The 18,709-nt window shown below is 32.1% G+C and overlaps 2 protein-coding genes and 1 long non-coding RNA gene across 3 annotated transcripts; all 3 read left to right on the top strand.

Annotated features, from left to right (window-relative positions):
• The first annotated feature begins 470 nt into the window (after positions 1-470).
• On the top strand, positions 471-1,059 carry LOC140056340 (uncharacterized). The gene is made up of 3 exons (XR_011846748.1): positions 471-486; positions 626-736; positions 875-1,059. It is a non-coding gene; the product is annotated as an uncharacterized lncRNA (long non-coding RNA).
• A 158-nt stretch (positions 1,060-1,217) lies between these two features.
• Positions 1,218-4,483, top strand: LOC140057583 (uncharacterized). The gene is made up of 8 exons (XM_072103299.1): positions 1,218-1,231; positions 1,338-1,465; positions 1,575-1,685; positions 2,034-2,150; positions 3,382-3,492; positions 3,735-3,842; positions 4,140-4,250; positions 4,458-4,483. The coding sequence occupies exons 1-8, from the start codon at positions 1,218-1,220 to the stop codon at positions 4,481-4,483; spliced, it is 726 nt and encodes a 241-aa protein (XP_071959400.1).
• A 4,721-nt stretch (positions 4,484-9,204) lies between these two features.
• On the top strand, positions 9,205-18,140 carry LOC140057582 (uncharacterized). Its single transcript, XM_072103298.1, has 19 exons — positions 9,205-9,378; positions 9,902-10,135; positions 11,140-11,246; positions 11,760-11,851; positions 12,184-12,213; positions 12,514-12,603; positions 13,002-13,106; positions 13,380-13,409; positions 13,718-13,862; positions 13,947-14,074; positions 14,198-14,308; positions 14,421-14,531; positions 14,655-14,765; positions 14,878-14,988; positions 15,340-15,456; positions 16,059-16,169; positions 16,438-16,545; positions 17,020-17,130; positions 17,341-18,140. The coding sequence occupies exons 1-19, from the start codon at positions 9,205-9,207 to the stop codon at positions 17,364-17,366; spliced, it is 2,052 nt and encodes a 683-aa protein (XP_071959399.1). The 3' UTR covers positions 17,367-18,140.
• Positions 18,141-18,709: the final 569 nt, after the last annotated feature.

Raw genomic sequence — 18,709 nt, 5'->3', positions numbered from 1 at the left:
GTAAGATAACCATAAACACCACAAAAACGAAATGTTGAAAAACTAATACTTTATATTCAAATGATTATTGTCGTCATTTCACCAATAATGTTTCTCGTTTTGTCATGAACTATAGTTTTCTTTTAACTCTAGATCCATGTGGTAGTAATCCTTGTCTTAATGGAGGTACTTGTACTAACGATGGTTCAGGATACACTTGTACATGTTTGGACACATACACCGGCGCGACATGTCAAACACAAAGTAAGATAACCATAAACACCACACAAACGAAATGTTGAAAAACAAATCTCTTATATTCAAATGATTATTGTCGTCATTTCAACAATAATGTTTCTCGTTTTGTCATGAACTATAGTTTTCTTTTAACTCTAGATCCCTGTGGTAGTGCTCCTTGTCTTAATGGAGGTACTTGTACCAACGATGGTTCAGGATACACTTGTACTTGTTTAGACACATACACTGGTACAACATGTCAAACACAATGTAAGAAAAACCATAACAACCACAAATATGAAATGTAGAAAAACAAATTCCTTATATTGAAATGATTATTGTCGTCATTTCACCAATAGTGTTTTGTCATCGTTTTGTTATGTACTATGGTTTTCTTTTAACTAACTAGATCCATGTGGTAGTGCTCCTTGTCTTAATGGAGGTACTTGTACAAACGATGGTTCAGGATACACTTGTACATGTTTGGACACAAACACCGGCGCGACATGTCAAACACAAAGTAAGTAATTAAAACCATAACAACCACAAAAGCGAAGGTATAAAAAAAAAATACCTCATATTTCTGTATGAATATTGTCGTTACTTCACTAATTATTGTTGTCATTTTGTCATAAAGATAGTTTTCTTTTAATTCTAGATTCATGTGGCAGTGCTCCCTGTCTTAATGGAGGCACTTGTACCAACGATGGTTCAGGATACACTTGTACATGTTTAGACACATATACTGGCACAACATGTCAAACACAAAGTAAGAAAAACGATAAATATAACCACATAAACGAAATGTTGAAAAACAAATCCCTTTATTTAAATGATTATTGTCGTCATTTCACCAATAATGTTTCTCGTTTTGTCATAAACTATAGCTTTCTTTTAACTCTAGATCCATGTGGAAGTGACCCTTGTCTTAATGGAGGTACTTGTACCAATGATGGTTCAGGATACACTTGTACATGTTTAGACACATACACCGGCGCGACATGTCAAACACAAAGTAAGAAAACTAAAAAAAGAAATATTGAAAAACCAATACCTTATATTTTAATATGATTATTCCCGTCATTTCACCAATAATGTTTGTCGTTATGTCATAAACATAGTTTTATTTTAACTCTAGATCCATGTGGAAGTGACCCTTGTCTTAATGGAGGTACTTGTACCAATGATGGTTCAGGATACACTTGTACATGTTTAGACACAAACACCGGCGCGACATGTCAAACACAAAGTAAGTAAAACCATAACAACCACAAAAGCGAAGATTTAAAGAAAAATAATACATCATATTTCTGGATGAATATTGTCGTTATTTCATGATAGCTTTCTTTTAATTTTAGATCCATGTGGCAGTGCTCCTTGTCTTAATGGAGGTACTTGTACCAACGATGGTTCAGGATACACTTGTACATGTTTGGACACATACACCGGCGCGACATGTCAAACACAGAGTAAGAGAAGCTCAAACTAAACAAAGCTGCAAAACTAAATACGTCATACTATTGTTTGTTTGTTTTGTAATAACCATCTTTTTCTATAATTTCATGATTCATGCATTTGCAATCCTTGCAACGGTGGCTCTGCCTGTCTGGCCCCATAGACAATGTAGCTCAAAGCAAATATTACTGCATGATAATCAAACGCATATCATTTTGTAATTAATGTTAATGTTACCACAATCACTGTTACAGCAACCGTCATTCACGGATTTTTCACATTTTCATTCTTTCTAAAAAAGATGTTTGTTTTGTTGTTATTTTTTTAGTTTCTATGATAATTATTATTTCATATTACTTTAGCTTCAAATGCATGCAACAGTGATCCTTGTCTTAACGGAGGTACTTGTACAAACGATGTGTCAGGATACACATGTACATGTTATGACTCACACAGTGGTACAACATGTGAATTTGAAAGTAAGATCAGCTCAAACATCACACTAAAACAAAGTTGCAAAACGAAATACAGTAGAATCCTTACAAATTGTCCCCTAATAGAAGTGCTGCTACTTTGGGGACACTACCAAAAAACCCTTAATATGGGCAAAAAAAAACATACAAATATAACAATGAAAACTAGTTGATCTGGACGATAGAAATTAAGAAGAATTGAAACTTTAGCAGCCAACGTTTCATCAATGAAAACTGTCATGGAAGCTGAGAAAGTATTATAATTATCAGGATGTTATATTTTTGTATTGATAATGTTATGAATTAATTATTATTTGGTCATTTTATATGATATATTTTTCCTTTAATAGGGATTGAATCAACCATTTGGCACACTCAACAGTGTCTCCGTCCCCTTAATATGGGTGTCCCTTGAGTAGGGGGTGGCCGTATAGTGTTAAACATTCCCCTATTTTTGTGGGAAACTGTTCCCAAAGTAGGGGTTCTATTGTATTCCACGTCATTTAGATATAGCAATGCAGTATTAATTATTGCAACTTTTCTTTTCTGTTATTGCATGTCGTCTTGATTATTTATTGTTGTATTCATTTCTTCATTACCTTCAGATCCATGAAAAAATAAAGTAGAATCACAATTAAGGGGACACCTTCGGGACCCAAAAAATTGTCCCCTAATAGAAGTGCTGCTAATTTGGGGACACTACCAAAAAAAACCTTAATATAGGCAAAACAAATATACAAATATAACAATGAAAACTAATTGATCTGGACTATAGAAATTAAGAAGAATTAAAACTTTAGCAGCCAACGTTTCATCAATAAAAACTGTCATGCCAGCTGAGAAATTATTATAATTATTAGGATATTATATTTGTGTATTGATAACGATATAAATTAATAATTATTTGGTCATTTTTATGACAAAATAAGATATTTTTCCCTCAATAGGGGTTGAATCAAGTATTTGGCACACTCAAAATTGTCCGCTTCCCCTTAATATGAGTGTCCCCCGGGTAGGGTGTGCCCAGTATTAAAAACATTGTCCCTCTCTTTGAGGGAAACTGTTCCCTTAATAGGGGTGTCCCAAAGTAGGGGTTCTATTGTATTCCACGTCATTAGATATAGCAATGCGGTATTAATTATTGCAACTTCTATGTTATTGATTAAGGAATTAATCATGTCCCCTTAATTATTTATTTTTGTATTTTTTTTTCTTACCTTCCTTCTATTACCTTCAGATCCATGCATATGTTATCCTTGTCTTAATGGAGGTACTTGTATCAACGATGGCTCTGAATACACGTGTGCATGTCTGGAGCCGTATATTGGCCTGACATGTGAAACACAAGGTAAGCCCAGAACAAATACTATAGGCTTACAATAAGATAGATAAAAAAAATATGTTCATAATTTATTATAATGTTACCACAATCATTGCTAACACAACCCTATCGTCTTTACGATTAGGCTTCAGTCACCTACTCTCTATTCCTCCTAAAATAATCCTAAAAATACATAAACACAACAAAAACGAAAACAAAAAATATTATTATTTCATTTCCTTTTTTCATAAACGGTATATTTAATTTAGATCCATGTGGCAATGCTCCTTGTCTTAATGGAGGTACTTGTACAAGCGATGGTTCAGGATACACTTGTACATGTTTGGACACATATACTGGTGAGACATGTGAAGAAGGTAAGAAAAGAGTAAAAAATAATGATTTCACTTGTAAAAAGACAAAATAAATGGTTACAATTTGTACTAAAACGCCATTTCATCTATAAAAAATTAATTTAAAACCAAAAAAAAACATTTTACAGTAGGATTATATAACCCCAAATGCATTGTTTCCTACAAAGTGTTAGGGCAGAGACAATAATAATTACTCTCACAAATCCCGAAAGATAGCTTACGAACTCAAAATAACTAAAACAACTAACCATGTCAATATAATGATAACCAAATGTATTATTAATTTGGTATGACATTTAGAAAATGATTGCAGCTTAAATTGTTTGAATGGAGGGGAATGTGGTTACAATGGCGATGGTGATGAAATGTGTACATGTCTACATGGCTTCACAGGAGAAACTTGCCGAAGAGGTATGTTAATTTGATCAAACATGATTTAGATTAGTTGTATATATCAATATATAGAAAATACACGTGAGACTGGTCATTCCTTGTAAATAAAAGTAGAACTTTCGCGTGTAGCAGGTAAATGTGTTTATCCTATAATCACTTGTTTTCAAAGCATTTGAACTCATAGTTACAGATCTAATTTTATAATATTTCTTTTTAATTTCACAGTAACTGCGTATTGCCCCTGCTACTAAAGGGTTAGTGAAAAAAGGAACATTTATAAGATATATAGACCCATCATAGGCCTACATACACTAATGGAGAGTGGTCAAAACACTTGTTTTAACATTTATCGAAAACGAAATATCGACACAGATATCAATATTAGAAAATATCGTATCTTTGAATAATTTATAGGCCGATATAAGATGTAAAACTCATGTGAGATATCAATTAAGGTTGGAAATCGAATACTTGTAACTAATTGGGTGGAGGGAAATAAAGTTAGTTTTCAAAATTAACACATATTAGGTCTAATGGATAACAATGTATAAGCTTCGTTGTGAAAATATTAAAAGCTAGACAAATTGAAGAAAAAAGTGTATACAAAAATAATATGCCTGAACATTTTTACGGTGTTCGTTCACACTTTCAAATGTATTTCTAAAGCTCTGTCTACACTATCAAAATTTATATGGCAAAAAAAGTGCGATGTGCCCAAATATGGTAGTGGTATGCTCAAATATAGTAGTGGTATGCTCAAATATGGTAGTAATATTCTCAAATACGTAGTGATTTGACATGTTCATATATGGCACATCACATTTTTTTTTCAGATAAATTTTGATAGTGTAGACATAGCTTAACATACGTAAAATACAGTGCAATGTAACATGCATACAGTAAAATTTGTTTCTTACAAAAAAAATAATTAACATACAGAAATTGGAATAATTTCCATATTATTATCGAGTATTAGAAACATATTCTTAAACCTCATTGAAGGCAAAAGTAAATAAATTCATTACTAAAATAATGTTACTGTGCTGTTATCACTTGATGTTGATATTGGAGGAGACTGAAATACAACAGTTTTATTGTCTGCTTAAATTAATGTCAAGGTCAATATCCAATACCATTCTTCCATGAGATTTTCATAACAGTCTCATTCATCAGATTTACTTTATATATCATGCTTTTATGAAACATAAATGCCAACAATTTTCCTTTACAACGCATTGCCCGTGAGATCCTAAGTTAAATTGCCAGCAAAAACGGGCAACAACTCGAGTCGTACCCGAGTTGTAACCATCACCTATGCGGAATTCCAGGCCTGGAGAGAGTAAACGCCAAAATGCACTGAACAAGTGCTCAAATTGGGCAGTAGGCATGCCAATTGATTACGCATGCGCGTATCATAACAAATTGCATCATATGGTAGCAGTCAACATAGTGGACGTGCAACTTTACGCCATGAAATGGATTTGTGCTTCCACGAAGAGACAGTAATTGCTTAGCCTCTCAACGTACTAATTTGTTAATTAACAATATTACAATTAAACTACACCATTTAATAGCTGTTTCTTTTGCAAACGTGATAAAAATAAAAAATCTAAATACAAATATCTTTAAGCTAAAATTATATGTTTTGTTCTCTACTAAACGCGTTTTTGGGGTATCGTTGCTTCGAGGCGTCACATGACATTTTAGTTTATCTAAAATCTTCTTTCAAAAGATGACGACGTTCATAAGTTTAATTTTTTCGGCCAAACTGTACTTATTGAAGTATGATAAACAATAGTTGATTGAACGTCACTTAAGCCTATTTCTATTAATAAAATCCCATGCCTAATCAACCAAAGTTTAAATAAATACCACAAACAGTGAGAAAACAAAACGCTTAGAAAAATAAATGAGCGTTCGACGTCAGAATATCCCATGCTAGGCGATCTAAAAAATAGATTATGCTTAAATTTAAGTGTGATTAGTGGATAGTTTATTCTGTGTTATTACGAGAAATAACTGAGACATTTAACATTGATCTAGAGCCTACTATAGATTTGTGAAACAGTACTGAAGATTAGGCCTACGAACAATTAAAGTAAGTATTATAGACCTAATTGGGTTATCTTCTTTTTTGATTGTATTTACGCCATCATCATTTTTCATCAGAAGATATAATTATATCTACATAAATACAATTAAGCAAACGATTTGTTTAAAGGTGGTTATGTTTTATCTTGTTTGAAAGGTAAATTGTAGTCAAGCAACAAGAATCATTAGGCGTTAGCATACGCTATTATTATAAAATCGTATGAGAATCTGGTGTGTTGCAGTACGGAATAAAATAAAAATGTTTTCTTTTGTTTATTTATTTATTTGTTTATTTATTTATTTATTTATTTTCTAATTTGCTGAGTCGTCGTCATCTCACGATCTCACGAAATACACAGACAAATTCGGATTGGAAATATTAAGAGCCAGAAATGTATTGTTTCTATTTTATTTTTATTTAATAACCTGGGAAGAGTCTCAGTTATGTCTACTGTCTATATTTTCGTATCATGTTTGTTAAGACGGTTTTCTACTAAGTGAAATTATTTCGGGGAATGGTCAATAATGCGCATTCGTATTTTGTAAATCGTATACGAATAATTGGGCAACCAATCCGAATTTTCAATTTTCAACGCGAATATACCCGCCTAGTGGTCGAAAACAGACGTTATGCCACTGTATTCTCTATATATTCTAACGAAAATGGAAACTATTTAAATGTGATATTTCTAAAATGTTTGAAATTCATTAATTTTCTTTGTTCTATTGGTGATTTGTGTTGTATTTCTATGATGTACATGTTTTGTTAGGAATTTAAAAGATTCATTAATAATAAATTAAATGTTTAAAATGTTAATGCTACTAAATTGGTTTTATTTTTTAACTGATTTGATTTAATTTGTTTTATTATGTAACTGATTTTATCATTTAACTGATTTCATTATTTAACTGATTTTATTAGTTAACTGGTTTAATTATTTAACTGGTTTTATTAGTTAAATTATTTAATTAGTTAACTGATTTTATTAGTTACCGGTAACTGATTTCATTAGTTATCTGATTTTAATATTTAACTTATTTCATTATTTAGGTGATTTCATTATTTAGGTGATTTTATTATTTAACTGATTTTATTATTTAACTGATGTTTTATTGAGTCAAAAAAAAACACACTGAAATCACAAAACAAACTAGAATTTAATTCGTCACTTTGACAAATTATAGGTGATCATTTTTATAATTTTATTGACATTAATATTCTTTAAACATGCACGTATGTTAACATACGATCGGAAAATGTTGATTTATGCCATCCATACGCTTTTAGTGCTGAGTTGTGCGTATTATATGCCATATACATTATGTACAGTATACTGTATATCTATATACAGTGTAGCATTGGTGAAATTACGGACACACATCATGATCTAACTTTTTGGTATGATGAAATTATCAAAAAAAAAAAAACTTTTGGATAACAAAATCGAAGGTTAATGAATTGGGCAATAAAATATAACAATTGGAAGAAAATTTGGCACGTAGAAGCGCGGTGAGCTCTCTTTGAAATTTGTATAACTTTGACTAAAGAAATTGAAAGACTACTTTTTTGCTTCAACTTGCCATTATGATAACGTTACAACATCATGGGCTTAATTTGTATGTGAATTCATATCTACATTTCACCCGCTCTCATAATAAGTTATAAACATCAAGGTCAACTTTAATTCAGAAGAGCTGTAAGGTATTCAAATATACATTGTAGGTGAAATTACGTAACCACCGTTATTCAAATTTTTAGACGTGATGACGTCATCAAAATGAAAATATTGACAACTCATGAGTAACTCTTAAAATTACCTACAAGGTATAACTTCAACTGGCCATATGATAACATCGCAACATCCGATAGGCCTATTTTTTATATGAATTCATATCTATATTTCATCAGCTATCATAATAAGTTATAATCTTCAAGGTAACATTTAATTCTGAAGAGCTGTAAGATATTCAAATGTATGGTGTAAGTGAAATTACACGACCTGCGTTATTCAAGTTTTTATACGTGATGGCGTCATCAAAATGAAAACGCTGAAAGAAAAATAATTAAGCAAGCACATACTGAAATTTGTGAAAAATTTGAGCACAAATAACCGAGATGCGCTCTGTTGAATGTCATAAACTACACAAAAAGTTATGTATAATCTGTATAAATTGATTCTACAATACATTATTAAACAATAACACAGTCGTTTTAAAATAACAATAAATTCCAATCGTATTCCCACGAGAAAATTTGCTACGGTAATACCAATATACAAAAATAACTGTTTTCAACAATTAATCCGACGTTATTTATGAATGTCGGTGTTTGACAGATGTTAACGCTTCGCTAGAGGTATACAGTATTCACAAAACAAAACAAAATTACTTGAATCTTGAACTAGGCGTTTGTTTGTTTATCCATACGATTAGAAGGTATTTTTAATCAATCAAAAAGGTCATGTTTTAAGATGAATATTTAACTATGTTATACACTACAAACTGGTGTTGCAGTCATAATAACGTGCATACGGTGTAAAAGAAAAAAGCAATTTGATGATTTGATTGGAAAGCTTGATTCTAAGTATCATCGACTTATTTTTCTTGAATATAGGCCATAATTACATGTGTACATACAATCCGTAAATAAATAGTAAATAAAGTATTAATATATTTAAAAAGGCAACTTAAATCGTTCATTATTAACTTCAATGAGTAATCTATTTTTATAATACAAATAATTTGTTTTGATTTATCATGTAGTTACAAGCCTAAAAACAAACAAAACAAAAAGCCACTTTAAATCGTTCCTTTTTAGATAGAAAGTTCAAAAAGTATTTTTTAGCGGTTAATAAATGTACTGCGATTTTTTTTTAATAGAATGAGAGAAATATATATTTTTATTATATTCGTACATGGCCTATCTAATGGCAATGTACACTCACGAGTTAGACGATCCACTGATTATTCTACGAGTGAAGCTCAAGCTATTGTTGACAAACACAATCAACTGAGATCACAAGTTTCTCCAGAAGCAGCCAACATGAAATTCATGGTGAGGACATTATTTTTTTGACACATGTGAGCCCGATAAACAAAAACCAAGGAAACGAGTATTGGTTGAAATGGCGCGCCTATTTAAACTAAAATCTTAACATACTACAATATTTACCAAGTATCATAATACGAATATTATACGAATATTTTTGGTAATACAGAATCTCATTTGTATCACCTGTGGTGCCTCTATCATATTAGAGGTTAAGCTTATGGTATGATATTAGGAGATTTGAAACACAAAATCTCACTTACATTCCCCATTTCCTGCTGGACTTACTGCATCATTTATGAAGAAACGAAACGTCGCGAAACTAAAACTTTTTTTTTAGAACATGGCCTTACGTTAATTTTGAAAATTATGAAGAAAAAAAATATGAAATCATTTTTTTTTTAATTTCGTTTGTTTTTTTGATTTTATTAATCTTTATTCTTCACGTTTTTATAATTGTTTTTTATTTGGCAGAAATGCAGAAAAATAAAGACAAATAAACACTAACTTATTACTAAATTATGCATAGCAATGGGATGATGATTTGGCAACAATGGCACAAGAGTGGTCAGATGGTTGTAGTTTCGAACACGGTAACCCAGACAATATTTCTCCATTTGGCTCTGTTGGCCAAAATCTTTGGCTTGGCAATTCCGAACCTAACGGTGTAGGGGCAACACAGTCATTTTATAACGAAGTCTCCGATTACGATTATGACACGGATACATGTGAAGAGGGCAGTGTATGTGGTCATTACACACAGGTATGTATTGCACGTACATCCATCTCATCTTATTCAATATATCTTTCACTGTTGATTGTAATCTCAGTTTAAATTCATTCAAAATGCCTCCAGAAATTAAGAGAGAAACATTAAAATAATAAAAAACATAAACATATCATGCAGAAGGTCGTTTCAAATTAATTAATTACATTTCAGTATATCACCGGGCGGTTTAGAATTAATGTTTTTGCCTGTTGTGTATAATAGAATATACTATAATATACATAAGTAGGAGACATGAAGGTAAATAATAATAATAATAATAATAACACTAATAACACTAATAATAATAATAATAATAATAATAATTATACATGCAATTTTTTAAGTAGTTTATATCAGCTGCTGCGTTTACAGATTTTTTTCGAGAGCTCTTTCTACTTTTATTTATTTATTTATTTATTTTACTTTCGTACGTTCTTCTTGATTATCTAGTGACTAGAACGTTTAATAAATTATTTTATTGCACTGAGGATGTTGTTGTTGGCGAAACAACAAAACACGTTTGTAAAAATATGTTGTCATCAAATCAAGTTTATCTTAGTTTTATTATGTTGTCAGACATTCGGAAACATTATTCACGACATCACCTTAAACATTTCGGTGTCAATCAAGGACTTAAAACGTTGGAAAATGTATTAATGTAATGGAAATAAATAAAACGTTTGATAAACATACATTTATAAATTAATAAATCAATTATAACACCATTGAAAGAATGTCGTTGTTGTCCTAAATTAATACGAGGTGTTGGTAACAACAAAACATTAAGTCAAGGCAACAGGACACTGAGCTCGCCTTGCCAAAATAGGAACTCGTAACAGTCCTTTGATCTTATGTCTGGCTGCGACAGTACTGTACTAATATTGTAGATGATTAATGGTTTGAAAGTAAGCATCTAATTATGTACATCTTGTAATTTACAAATCACAACCATGTGTATGCCGTTTTGTTGTTATCTTTTGGTCTATTCATATTTTCAGGTCGTATGGGCGAATACGTATGCAGTGGGCTGTGGCCGTACTTTCTGTGAATCTACAGCAGAAGGCAAATCGAACAAGTGGCTTCTGACATGTAACTACGGACCCCGGTATGTATTGTGTTTCATCTGATATGTAATCACAATTATCTTCCTCGAATATATTAACTTTAAAAACGATGACAAATAAGACATAAAATTCACTTTTTATTAATAATTGTAATGAAGTTAATAATGTTAAGGTTTCTACTCGGAGTAAAGTGTTTTTACTTTTCAGCATGTTTTTTTTTTATGAATGGTTTTTTGATATTTTTTGTGTGGATATGTTCTGATATATTGAAATGCTATATTTTATCTTTATGTGCTACTTGGTAAGAGGATTCACGGGCTCTTCCCTTTTCTGTTTCCTCCCATTTACTTTGTAGTTGTTTGTTTGTTGTTTTGATTGGCAATAAAGAATAAGAATAATATTGAAAAACGATTGGTGATTTTTTGCGATGTAGTGTTTGGTCTGACCATTTAGGTTCATGATCTGACCAATCATTAAATCAAGTCTAAATATATGTATTTGCATCAGTCGATCATGAAACTATAATTGATAGATCTATGTCGATTCATTTTCAGTGGTAATTTCAAAGGACAAATACCATACGTGAGTGGACCAAGTTGTACCGAGTGTTCCACAGGTTCTGACGAGTGCTATGAAAATCAATGCCGTAAGTTTTAGTAGATAATGTGACGCATGTCAAATCGGTTTTAAACCGTCTCTGGATCGAGTTGACCTGGGAAAATATTGAAAAAAAAAAACAAGTTGAACTGGGACTGTATTATAGAGATCCGAATTGAAATGGGACCGTGTTGGGGCGGGCCGAGGTGACTTGGAATAGTGTTGAGGCGGGACTGAGTTTACCTGGAACCGTGTTTGAGGCGGGCCGAGTTGAACCGAATTCAGATAATACTAAATATAGGCTATTCTAATCCCAGTTATTCACATTCACTACAAGAGTAGGCTTGTTTTATAATGCAAAATTGTGTTTATTTCATTTAGGCCCATGCTCGGAACACAATGAAGAATGTGGTGAGTTTATATTTCTTTTTTTTATAGGTTGAAAAGTAATTATTATTATTATTATTAGTATTGGTGTTATTATTATTATTATTATTGTGTTGGTATGAATAATTTAAAGTTTGTTTATTTGAGACACCGGTTCTCGTCAACTTTTTTCCCGGTTGCTTTCTGAATGGTAGACAGGCCGGGAATATCGCGTCGGTGCTGTGCATATACCGGAGAGTGATGATGTGGTGTAATGATAATATCTGGCTATCTAGCAATATTTATTAATACGGTAATCTTTGTTTAAAATAATAATAATTTCAGTTTGCAATCAAGAATGTGAAAACTGTGGAACACTAAATAGTGACTGCAGTTGTACTTGTCCAAATGGTTACCATGGAAACGGCTGCACATGTAAGTACTTCGCATTTCAACGAAGAGTAAATTAATCATCTTTTGAATATCACAATTACTATTTACGGTCCTTAAATAAAGTTTATTACCTTGAAATACTTCAAAAATGTGTAAATCTGTGGATTGTGTCAATCATGGTATCTGCTCTTTATTTAACTTAATATTTTGATTCGTGTGAATCTTCATTTTGACGTATTTTAATTAGAGGGACCCGTTAAACTGGTTCACAAAATAGCCCATGTGTCAGGGAGATTACCACCTATCTGATAGAACAGTGATTAGTATATAAACTATTGGTAATCATTGGCCACATTGCCTAAAGACATAAAAAAATGACATTTTTTACTTTATAATGTAGTACTATGGTTTATGGTTTGTGAAACTGTTTTCTTTGTTAGTGACTTGTGAAGATACACATAAAAACTGTCGTAACGGTTGGTATCCAGCTCAGTGTCATCTATCTTACGTCATTAAAGGATGCCCTCTTATGTGTGGCATATGTGGTAAGTTTCTACGTAGGTGCGTGTATTAACTAACTATAGAGTTGAAGTCAAAAGAAATTTGACGAATTTATTTATTTATTAATATTGGCACTCTCTAGACTGTATGTGTTTCACCTGTGTTGCATAATGATGTGTTCTTTTCTCGTAAGCAAAATAAATGAAAAGTTGTACCTTTTGAATTAGATTGTTGACATTTAATTGTTGTTTCTTGAGATTTTCATTGTTCTATTAAAATCGAATTAATATGCACTTCGTTTCTTTTCATCAAAACAGCCGCACAGGATTCGGATTTTGTTTGTAATAGTAAGTAGTGTTTCCTAATTTAAAAACTTTAGTTATTTCATTTATGAAAAATAAGTTTATATACATTGGATTAAAACATAGTTTAGGATGATTTAGTGGCAGCGATAAATGTTAGGGAACTTTGACCTTTTTTCTAGGAGGTAATGATTCTAAATAGTCATCAAAATAAATTGTCTGCATAGTAGGCCTACATTATGCAGCTGGTCCTCTGGTAACTGTCAAATTTATCAAAAATATTTCAAATATTTTTTCTAATCTTATTATATTATGATTTTCATATGAATAAACCGTAATTATCTATCAACTAGATGCATGTGATAGTGGTCCTTGTCTTAATGGAGGTACTTGTACAAGCGATGGTTCAGGATACACTTGTACATGTTTGGACACATATACTGGCGCGACATGTCAAACACAAGGTAAGAAAACACATAAACACCACACAAACGAAAGGTTTAAAAACAAATACCTTATATTTTAATATGATTATTGTCGTCATTTCACCAATAATGTTTGTCGTTTTGTCATAAACTATAGTTTTCTTTTAACTCTAGATCCATGTGGAAGTGACCCTTGTCTTAATGGAGGTACTTGTACCAATGATGATTCAGGATACACTTGTACATGTTTAGACACATACACCGGCGCGACATGTCAAACACAAAGTAAGAAAACTACAAAAAGAAATATTGAAAAACCAATACCTTATATTTTAATATGATTATTCCCGTCATTTCACCAATAATGTTTGTCGTTATGTCATAAACATAGTTTTATTTTAACTCTAGATCCATGTGGAAGTGACCCTTGTCTTAATGGAGGTACTTGTACCAATGATGGTTCAGGATACACTTGTACATGTTTAGACACATACACCGGCGCGACATGTCAAACACAAAGTAAGTAAAACCATAACAACCACAAAAGCGAAGGTTTAAAGAAAAATAATACATCATATTTCTGGATGAATATTGTCGTTATTTCATAATGATAGCTTTCTTTTAATTTTAGATCCATGTGGCAGTGCTCCTTGTCTTAATGGAGGTACTTGTACCAACGATGGTTCAGGATACACTTGTACATGTTTAGACACATACACCGGCGCGACATGTCAAACACAAAGTAAGAAAACTACAAAAAGAAATATTGAAAAACCAATACCTTATATTTTAATATGATTATTCCGGTCATTTCACCAATAATGTTTGTCGTTATGTCATAAACATAGTTTTATTTTAACTCTAGATCCATGTGGAAGTGACCCTTGTCTTAATGGAGGTACTTGTACCAATGATGGTTCAGGATACACTTGTACATGTTTAGACACATACACCGGCGCGACATGTCAAACACATGGTAAGTAAAACCATAACAACCACAAAAGCGAAGGTTTAAAGAAAAATAATACATCATATTTCTGGATGAATATTGTCGTTATTTCATAATGATAGCTTTCTTTTAATTTTAGATCCATGTGGCAGTGCTCCTTGTCTTAATGGAGGTACTTGTACCAACGATGGTTCAGGATACACTTGTACATGTTTGGACACATACACCGGCGCGACATGTCAAACACAAAGTAAGAGAAGCTCAAACAAAGTTGCAAAACTAAATACGTCATACTATTGTTTGTTTGTTTTGTAATAACCATCTGTTTCTATAATTTCATGAATCATGCATTTGCAATCCTTGCAACGGTGGCTCTGCCTATCTGGCCCCATAGACAATGTAGCTCAAAGCAAATATTACTGCATGAAAATGGAATAATCAAACGCATATCATTTTGTAATTAATGTTAATGTTACCACAATCAATGTTACAGCAACCGTCATTCACGGATTTTTCACATTTTCATTCTTTCTAAAAAAGATTTTTGTTTTGTTGTTATTTTTTTAGTTTCTATGATAATTATTATTTCATATAACTTTAGCTTCAAATGCATGCAACAGTAACCCTTGTCTTAACGGAGGTACTTGTACAAACGATGTGTCAGGATACACCTGTGCATGTTATGACTCGCACACTGGTACAACATGTGAATTTGAAAGTAAGATCACCTCACTGAGCAGCACACTAAAACAAAGTTGCAAAACGAAATACAGTAGAATCACAATTAAACGATACCTTCGGGACCCAACAAATTTCCCCCTTAATAAAAACGAAATATGGGTTTTCGCGGCAAAAAAACATATACTATATATATAAAAAGGAACACTAATTGATCTGATCTATAGAAATTAAGAAGAATCGAAACTTTAGCAGCCAACGTTTCATGAAAAACTGTCATGGAAGCTGAGAAAGTATTATAATTATCAGGATATTATATTTTTGTATTGATAATGTTATGAATTAATTATTATTTGGTCATTTTTTATAATATATTTTTCCTTTATTAGGAATTGAATCAACCATTTGGCACACTCAACAGTGTCTCCGTCCCCTTAATATGGGTGTCCCTTGAGTAGGGGGTGGCCGTATAGTGTTAAACATTCCCCTATTTTTGTGGGAAACTGTTCCCAAAGTAGGGGTTCTATTGTATTCCGTCATTTAGATATAGCAATGCGGTATTAATTATTGCAACTTTTCTTTTCTGCTATTGCATGTCGTCTTGATTATTTATTGTTGTATTCATTTCTTCATTACCTTCAGATCCATGCGAATGTTATCCTTGTCTTAATGGAGGTACTTGTACCAACGATGGCTCTGATTACACGTGCGCATGTCTGGAGCCGTATACTGGCCTGACATGTGAAACACCAGGTAAGCCCAGCACAATAAGATAACAATAAGATAGGTAAACAATAATATTTTCAGAATTTATTATAATGTTACCACAATCATTGCTAACACAACCCTATCAACCTTACGATTTGGCTTCAGTCACCTCCTCTTTATTCCTCCTAAAATAATCATAAAATACATAAACACACCAAAAATGAAAACAAAATATATTAATGATACGTACCATAGAAAAATGTTTGGATTTTTTCTTATTTCTTAGTTTTCATAAACGGTATATTTAATTTAGATCCATGTGGTAGTGATCCTTGTCTTAATGGGGGTTCTTGTTCCGGCGATGGTTCAGGATACACTTGTACATGTTTGGACACATATACTGGTGAGACATGTGAAGAAGGTAAGACAAGTTCAACAACACAAAACAATTTGAACAAGGCCATATACATGGCTGCAGTCGCGTGCTCAAGTTAGTGTTTACTGACCAACTGACCAACTGACCGACCAACCGACCAACATAGTGAGCTGTAAAGCGACTAAAAACGGAATGCCCATTATTTTCCCATACTATAAATACAATTACTTTAAAGCTATATGATATTAATGCTGTCTTTTCTACAAATCATTAGTTTTGGTGGCTTATCTGAAATAATGATATCACTTGTAAAAAGACAAAATAAATGGTTACAATTTTTACTAAAAAGCCGTTGTATCTATAAAACATTTTACAGTAGGATTATATAAACCCAAATGCATTGTTTTCTACAAAGTGGCAGAGACAAAAAATATTTACTCTCAAAGAACCGAAAGATAGCTTACGAACCATCTCAATATATGACAACCAAATGTATTATTAATTTGGTATGACATTTAGAAAACGATTGCAGCTTAAATTGTTTGAATGGAGGGGAATGTGGTTACAATGGCGATGGTAATGAAATGTGTACATGTCTACATGGCTTCACAGGAGAAACTTGCCGAAGAGGTATGTTAATTTGATCAAACATGATTAGTAGTATATATCAACGATCCATGAGTGTTTTAGAAAATACACATGAGACTGGTCATTCCTTGTAAGTAAAACTTTTGCGTTTAGCAGGTAAATGTATAGTTTATCCTATAATCACTTGTTTTCAAAGCATTTGAACTCATATTTACAGTTCTAATTTTATAATATTTCTTTTTAATTTTACAGTAACTGCGTATTGCCCCTGCTACTAAAGGGTTAGTGAAAAAAGGAACATTCATAAGATATATAGACCTATCGTAGGCCTACATAAACTACTGGAGAGTGGTAAAAACACTTGTCTTTAACATTTAACAAATACGAAATAGAGATCGACACAGATCAATATTAGAAAATGTTGTACGCATCTCTTTGAATAATTTATAGGTCTAAATAAGATTTTAAAACTCCTAGACGTAGACGGGTTTCTCTGTATGACAGTTAAGTATTAGTAACGGTCAAAAAAGATATCAGTTAAGGTTGGAAATCAAATACTTGTAACTAATTTGGTGGAGAGAAATGAAGTTATTATTCAAGACTAACACATATTAATGGATAACAATTTAAAGTTTAGTTGTGAAAATAATAAAAGATAGAAAAATAAGTGTAAACAAAAATAATATGCCTGAACTTTTTTACGGTGTGCGTTCACACTTCCAAATGTACAGTATTTCTAAAGCTCTGTCTACACTATCAAACTTTATGTGACAAAAATTGTGGTGTGCCCAAATATGGTAGTGATTTTCCAAGATAATTCAGTAGAACGTAACGCAACGCAGCGATGTATCGACGCAAAGTGCCATCTTGCGTAATCACAAGTGGGAACCGACGACGCAACAGTGCTGCAAGCATCGCCACGGGAAATCAAATCAGTTTGATTTCACGCAACAACGGAAGGCAAAAGAACACTGGAAAACATAGTACAGCACTTACTCATTGCTAGTGGAAACCAAGCTTTACCATTAGTAGCTACAGTGACAACATCCAAAGAGATTGCGATTATATTGTTTTTGTTTGTTTTTTTTTTCTTTCAGGCTTACCCAACTAAATATTAATATTTTAGGGATTAAGCCCTCCTTCAATTCTTTATTTCAGAAGGAACTCATCATTTATAATAATTTTTTTCATCTGTTTTAATAAATGAAATTGAATTGATACTCCTCTATTATTTTTTGTTTGATGAAGAAACTATGCTTTTAAATTTAAAGAAACTAATTGTCTTCTAATAGTTTGCTCATGATATTGTCAATAACAAATTTTTGGAAAAATTATTATGATCATCATTAGTCTGGTCTCCGAATTGGAAACACACAAGCCTCGCTACCACGTCAAGGTTGATGATCAGAGCGAGGACACCTAGGGCAGGTAGCACTTGTAATGGTGCTCCTTGGTGTTGGTTAATAAAAAAAACAGAAAAACCTAATATATCATATCAAAACATGCATAAGAAAACATATTATCATATCAAGAAATGCATAAGAAAACATATATCATATCAAGTAATGCATAAAACAACATATTATCATATCAAGAAATGCATAAGAAAACATATATCATA

This window comes from Antedon mediterranea, chromosome 8 (genome assembly GCF_964355755.1).
Source record: "Antedon mediterranea chromosome 8, ecAntMedi1.1, whole genome shotgun sequence".
Taxonomy (NCBI): domain Eukaryota; kingdom Metazoa; phylum Echinodermata; class Crinoidea; order Comatulida; family Antedonidae; genus Antedon; species Antedon mediterranea.
Note: the sequence above shows the minus strand (reverse complement) of the source record. Positions and strands in the feature narration are given on the sequence as shown.

Bases quoted from the DNA above. Each gene is read 5' to 3' on its own strand.
- LOC140057583 (XM_072103299.1), top strand. The intron at 2,151-3,381 runs GTAAGATCAGCT...TATTACCTTCAG, and splicing joins TACAACATGTGAATTTGAAA to ATCCATGCATATGTTATCCT. The intron at 3,493-3,734 runs GTAAGCCCAGAA...TATTTAATTTAG, and splicing joins CCTGACATGTGAAACACAAG to ATCCATGTGGCAATGCTCCT.
- LOC140057582 (XM_072103298.1), top strand. From the start codon at position 9,205: ATGAGAGAAATATATATTTTTATTATATTCGTACATGGCCTATCTAAT. The intron at 13,410-13,717 runs GTAAGTAGTGTT...TCTATCAACTAG, and splicing joins TTCGGATTTTGTTTGTAATA to ATGCATGTGATAGTGGTCCT. The intron at 14,075-14,197 runs GTAAGAAAACTA...TTTTAACTCTAG, and splicing joins CGCGACATGTCAAACACAAA to ATCCATGTGGAAGTGACCCT.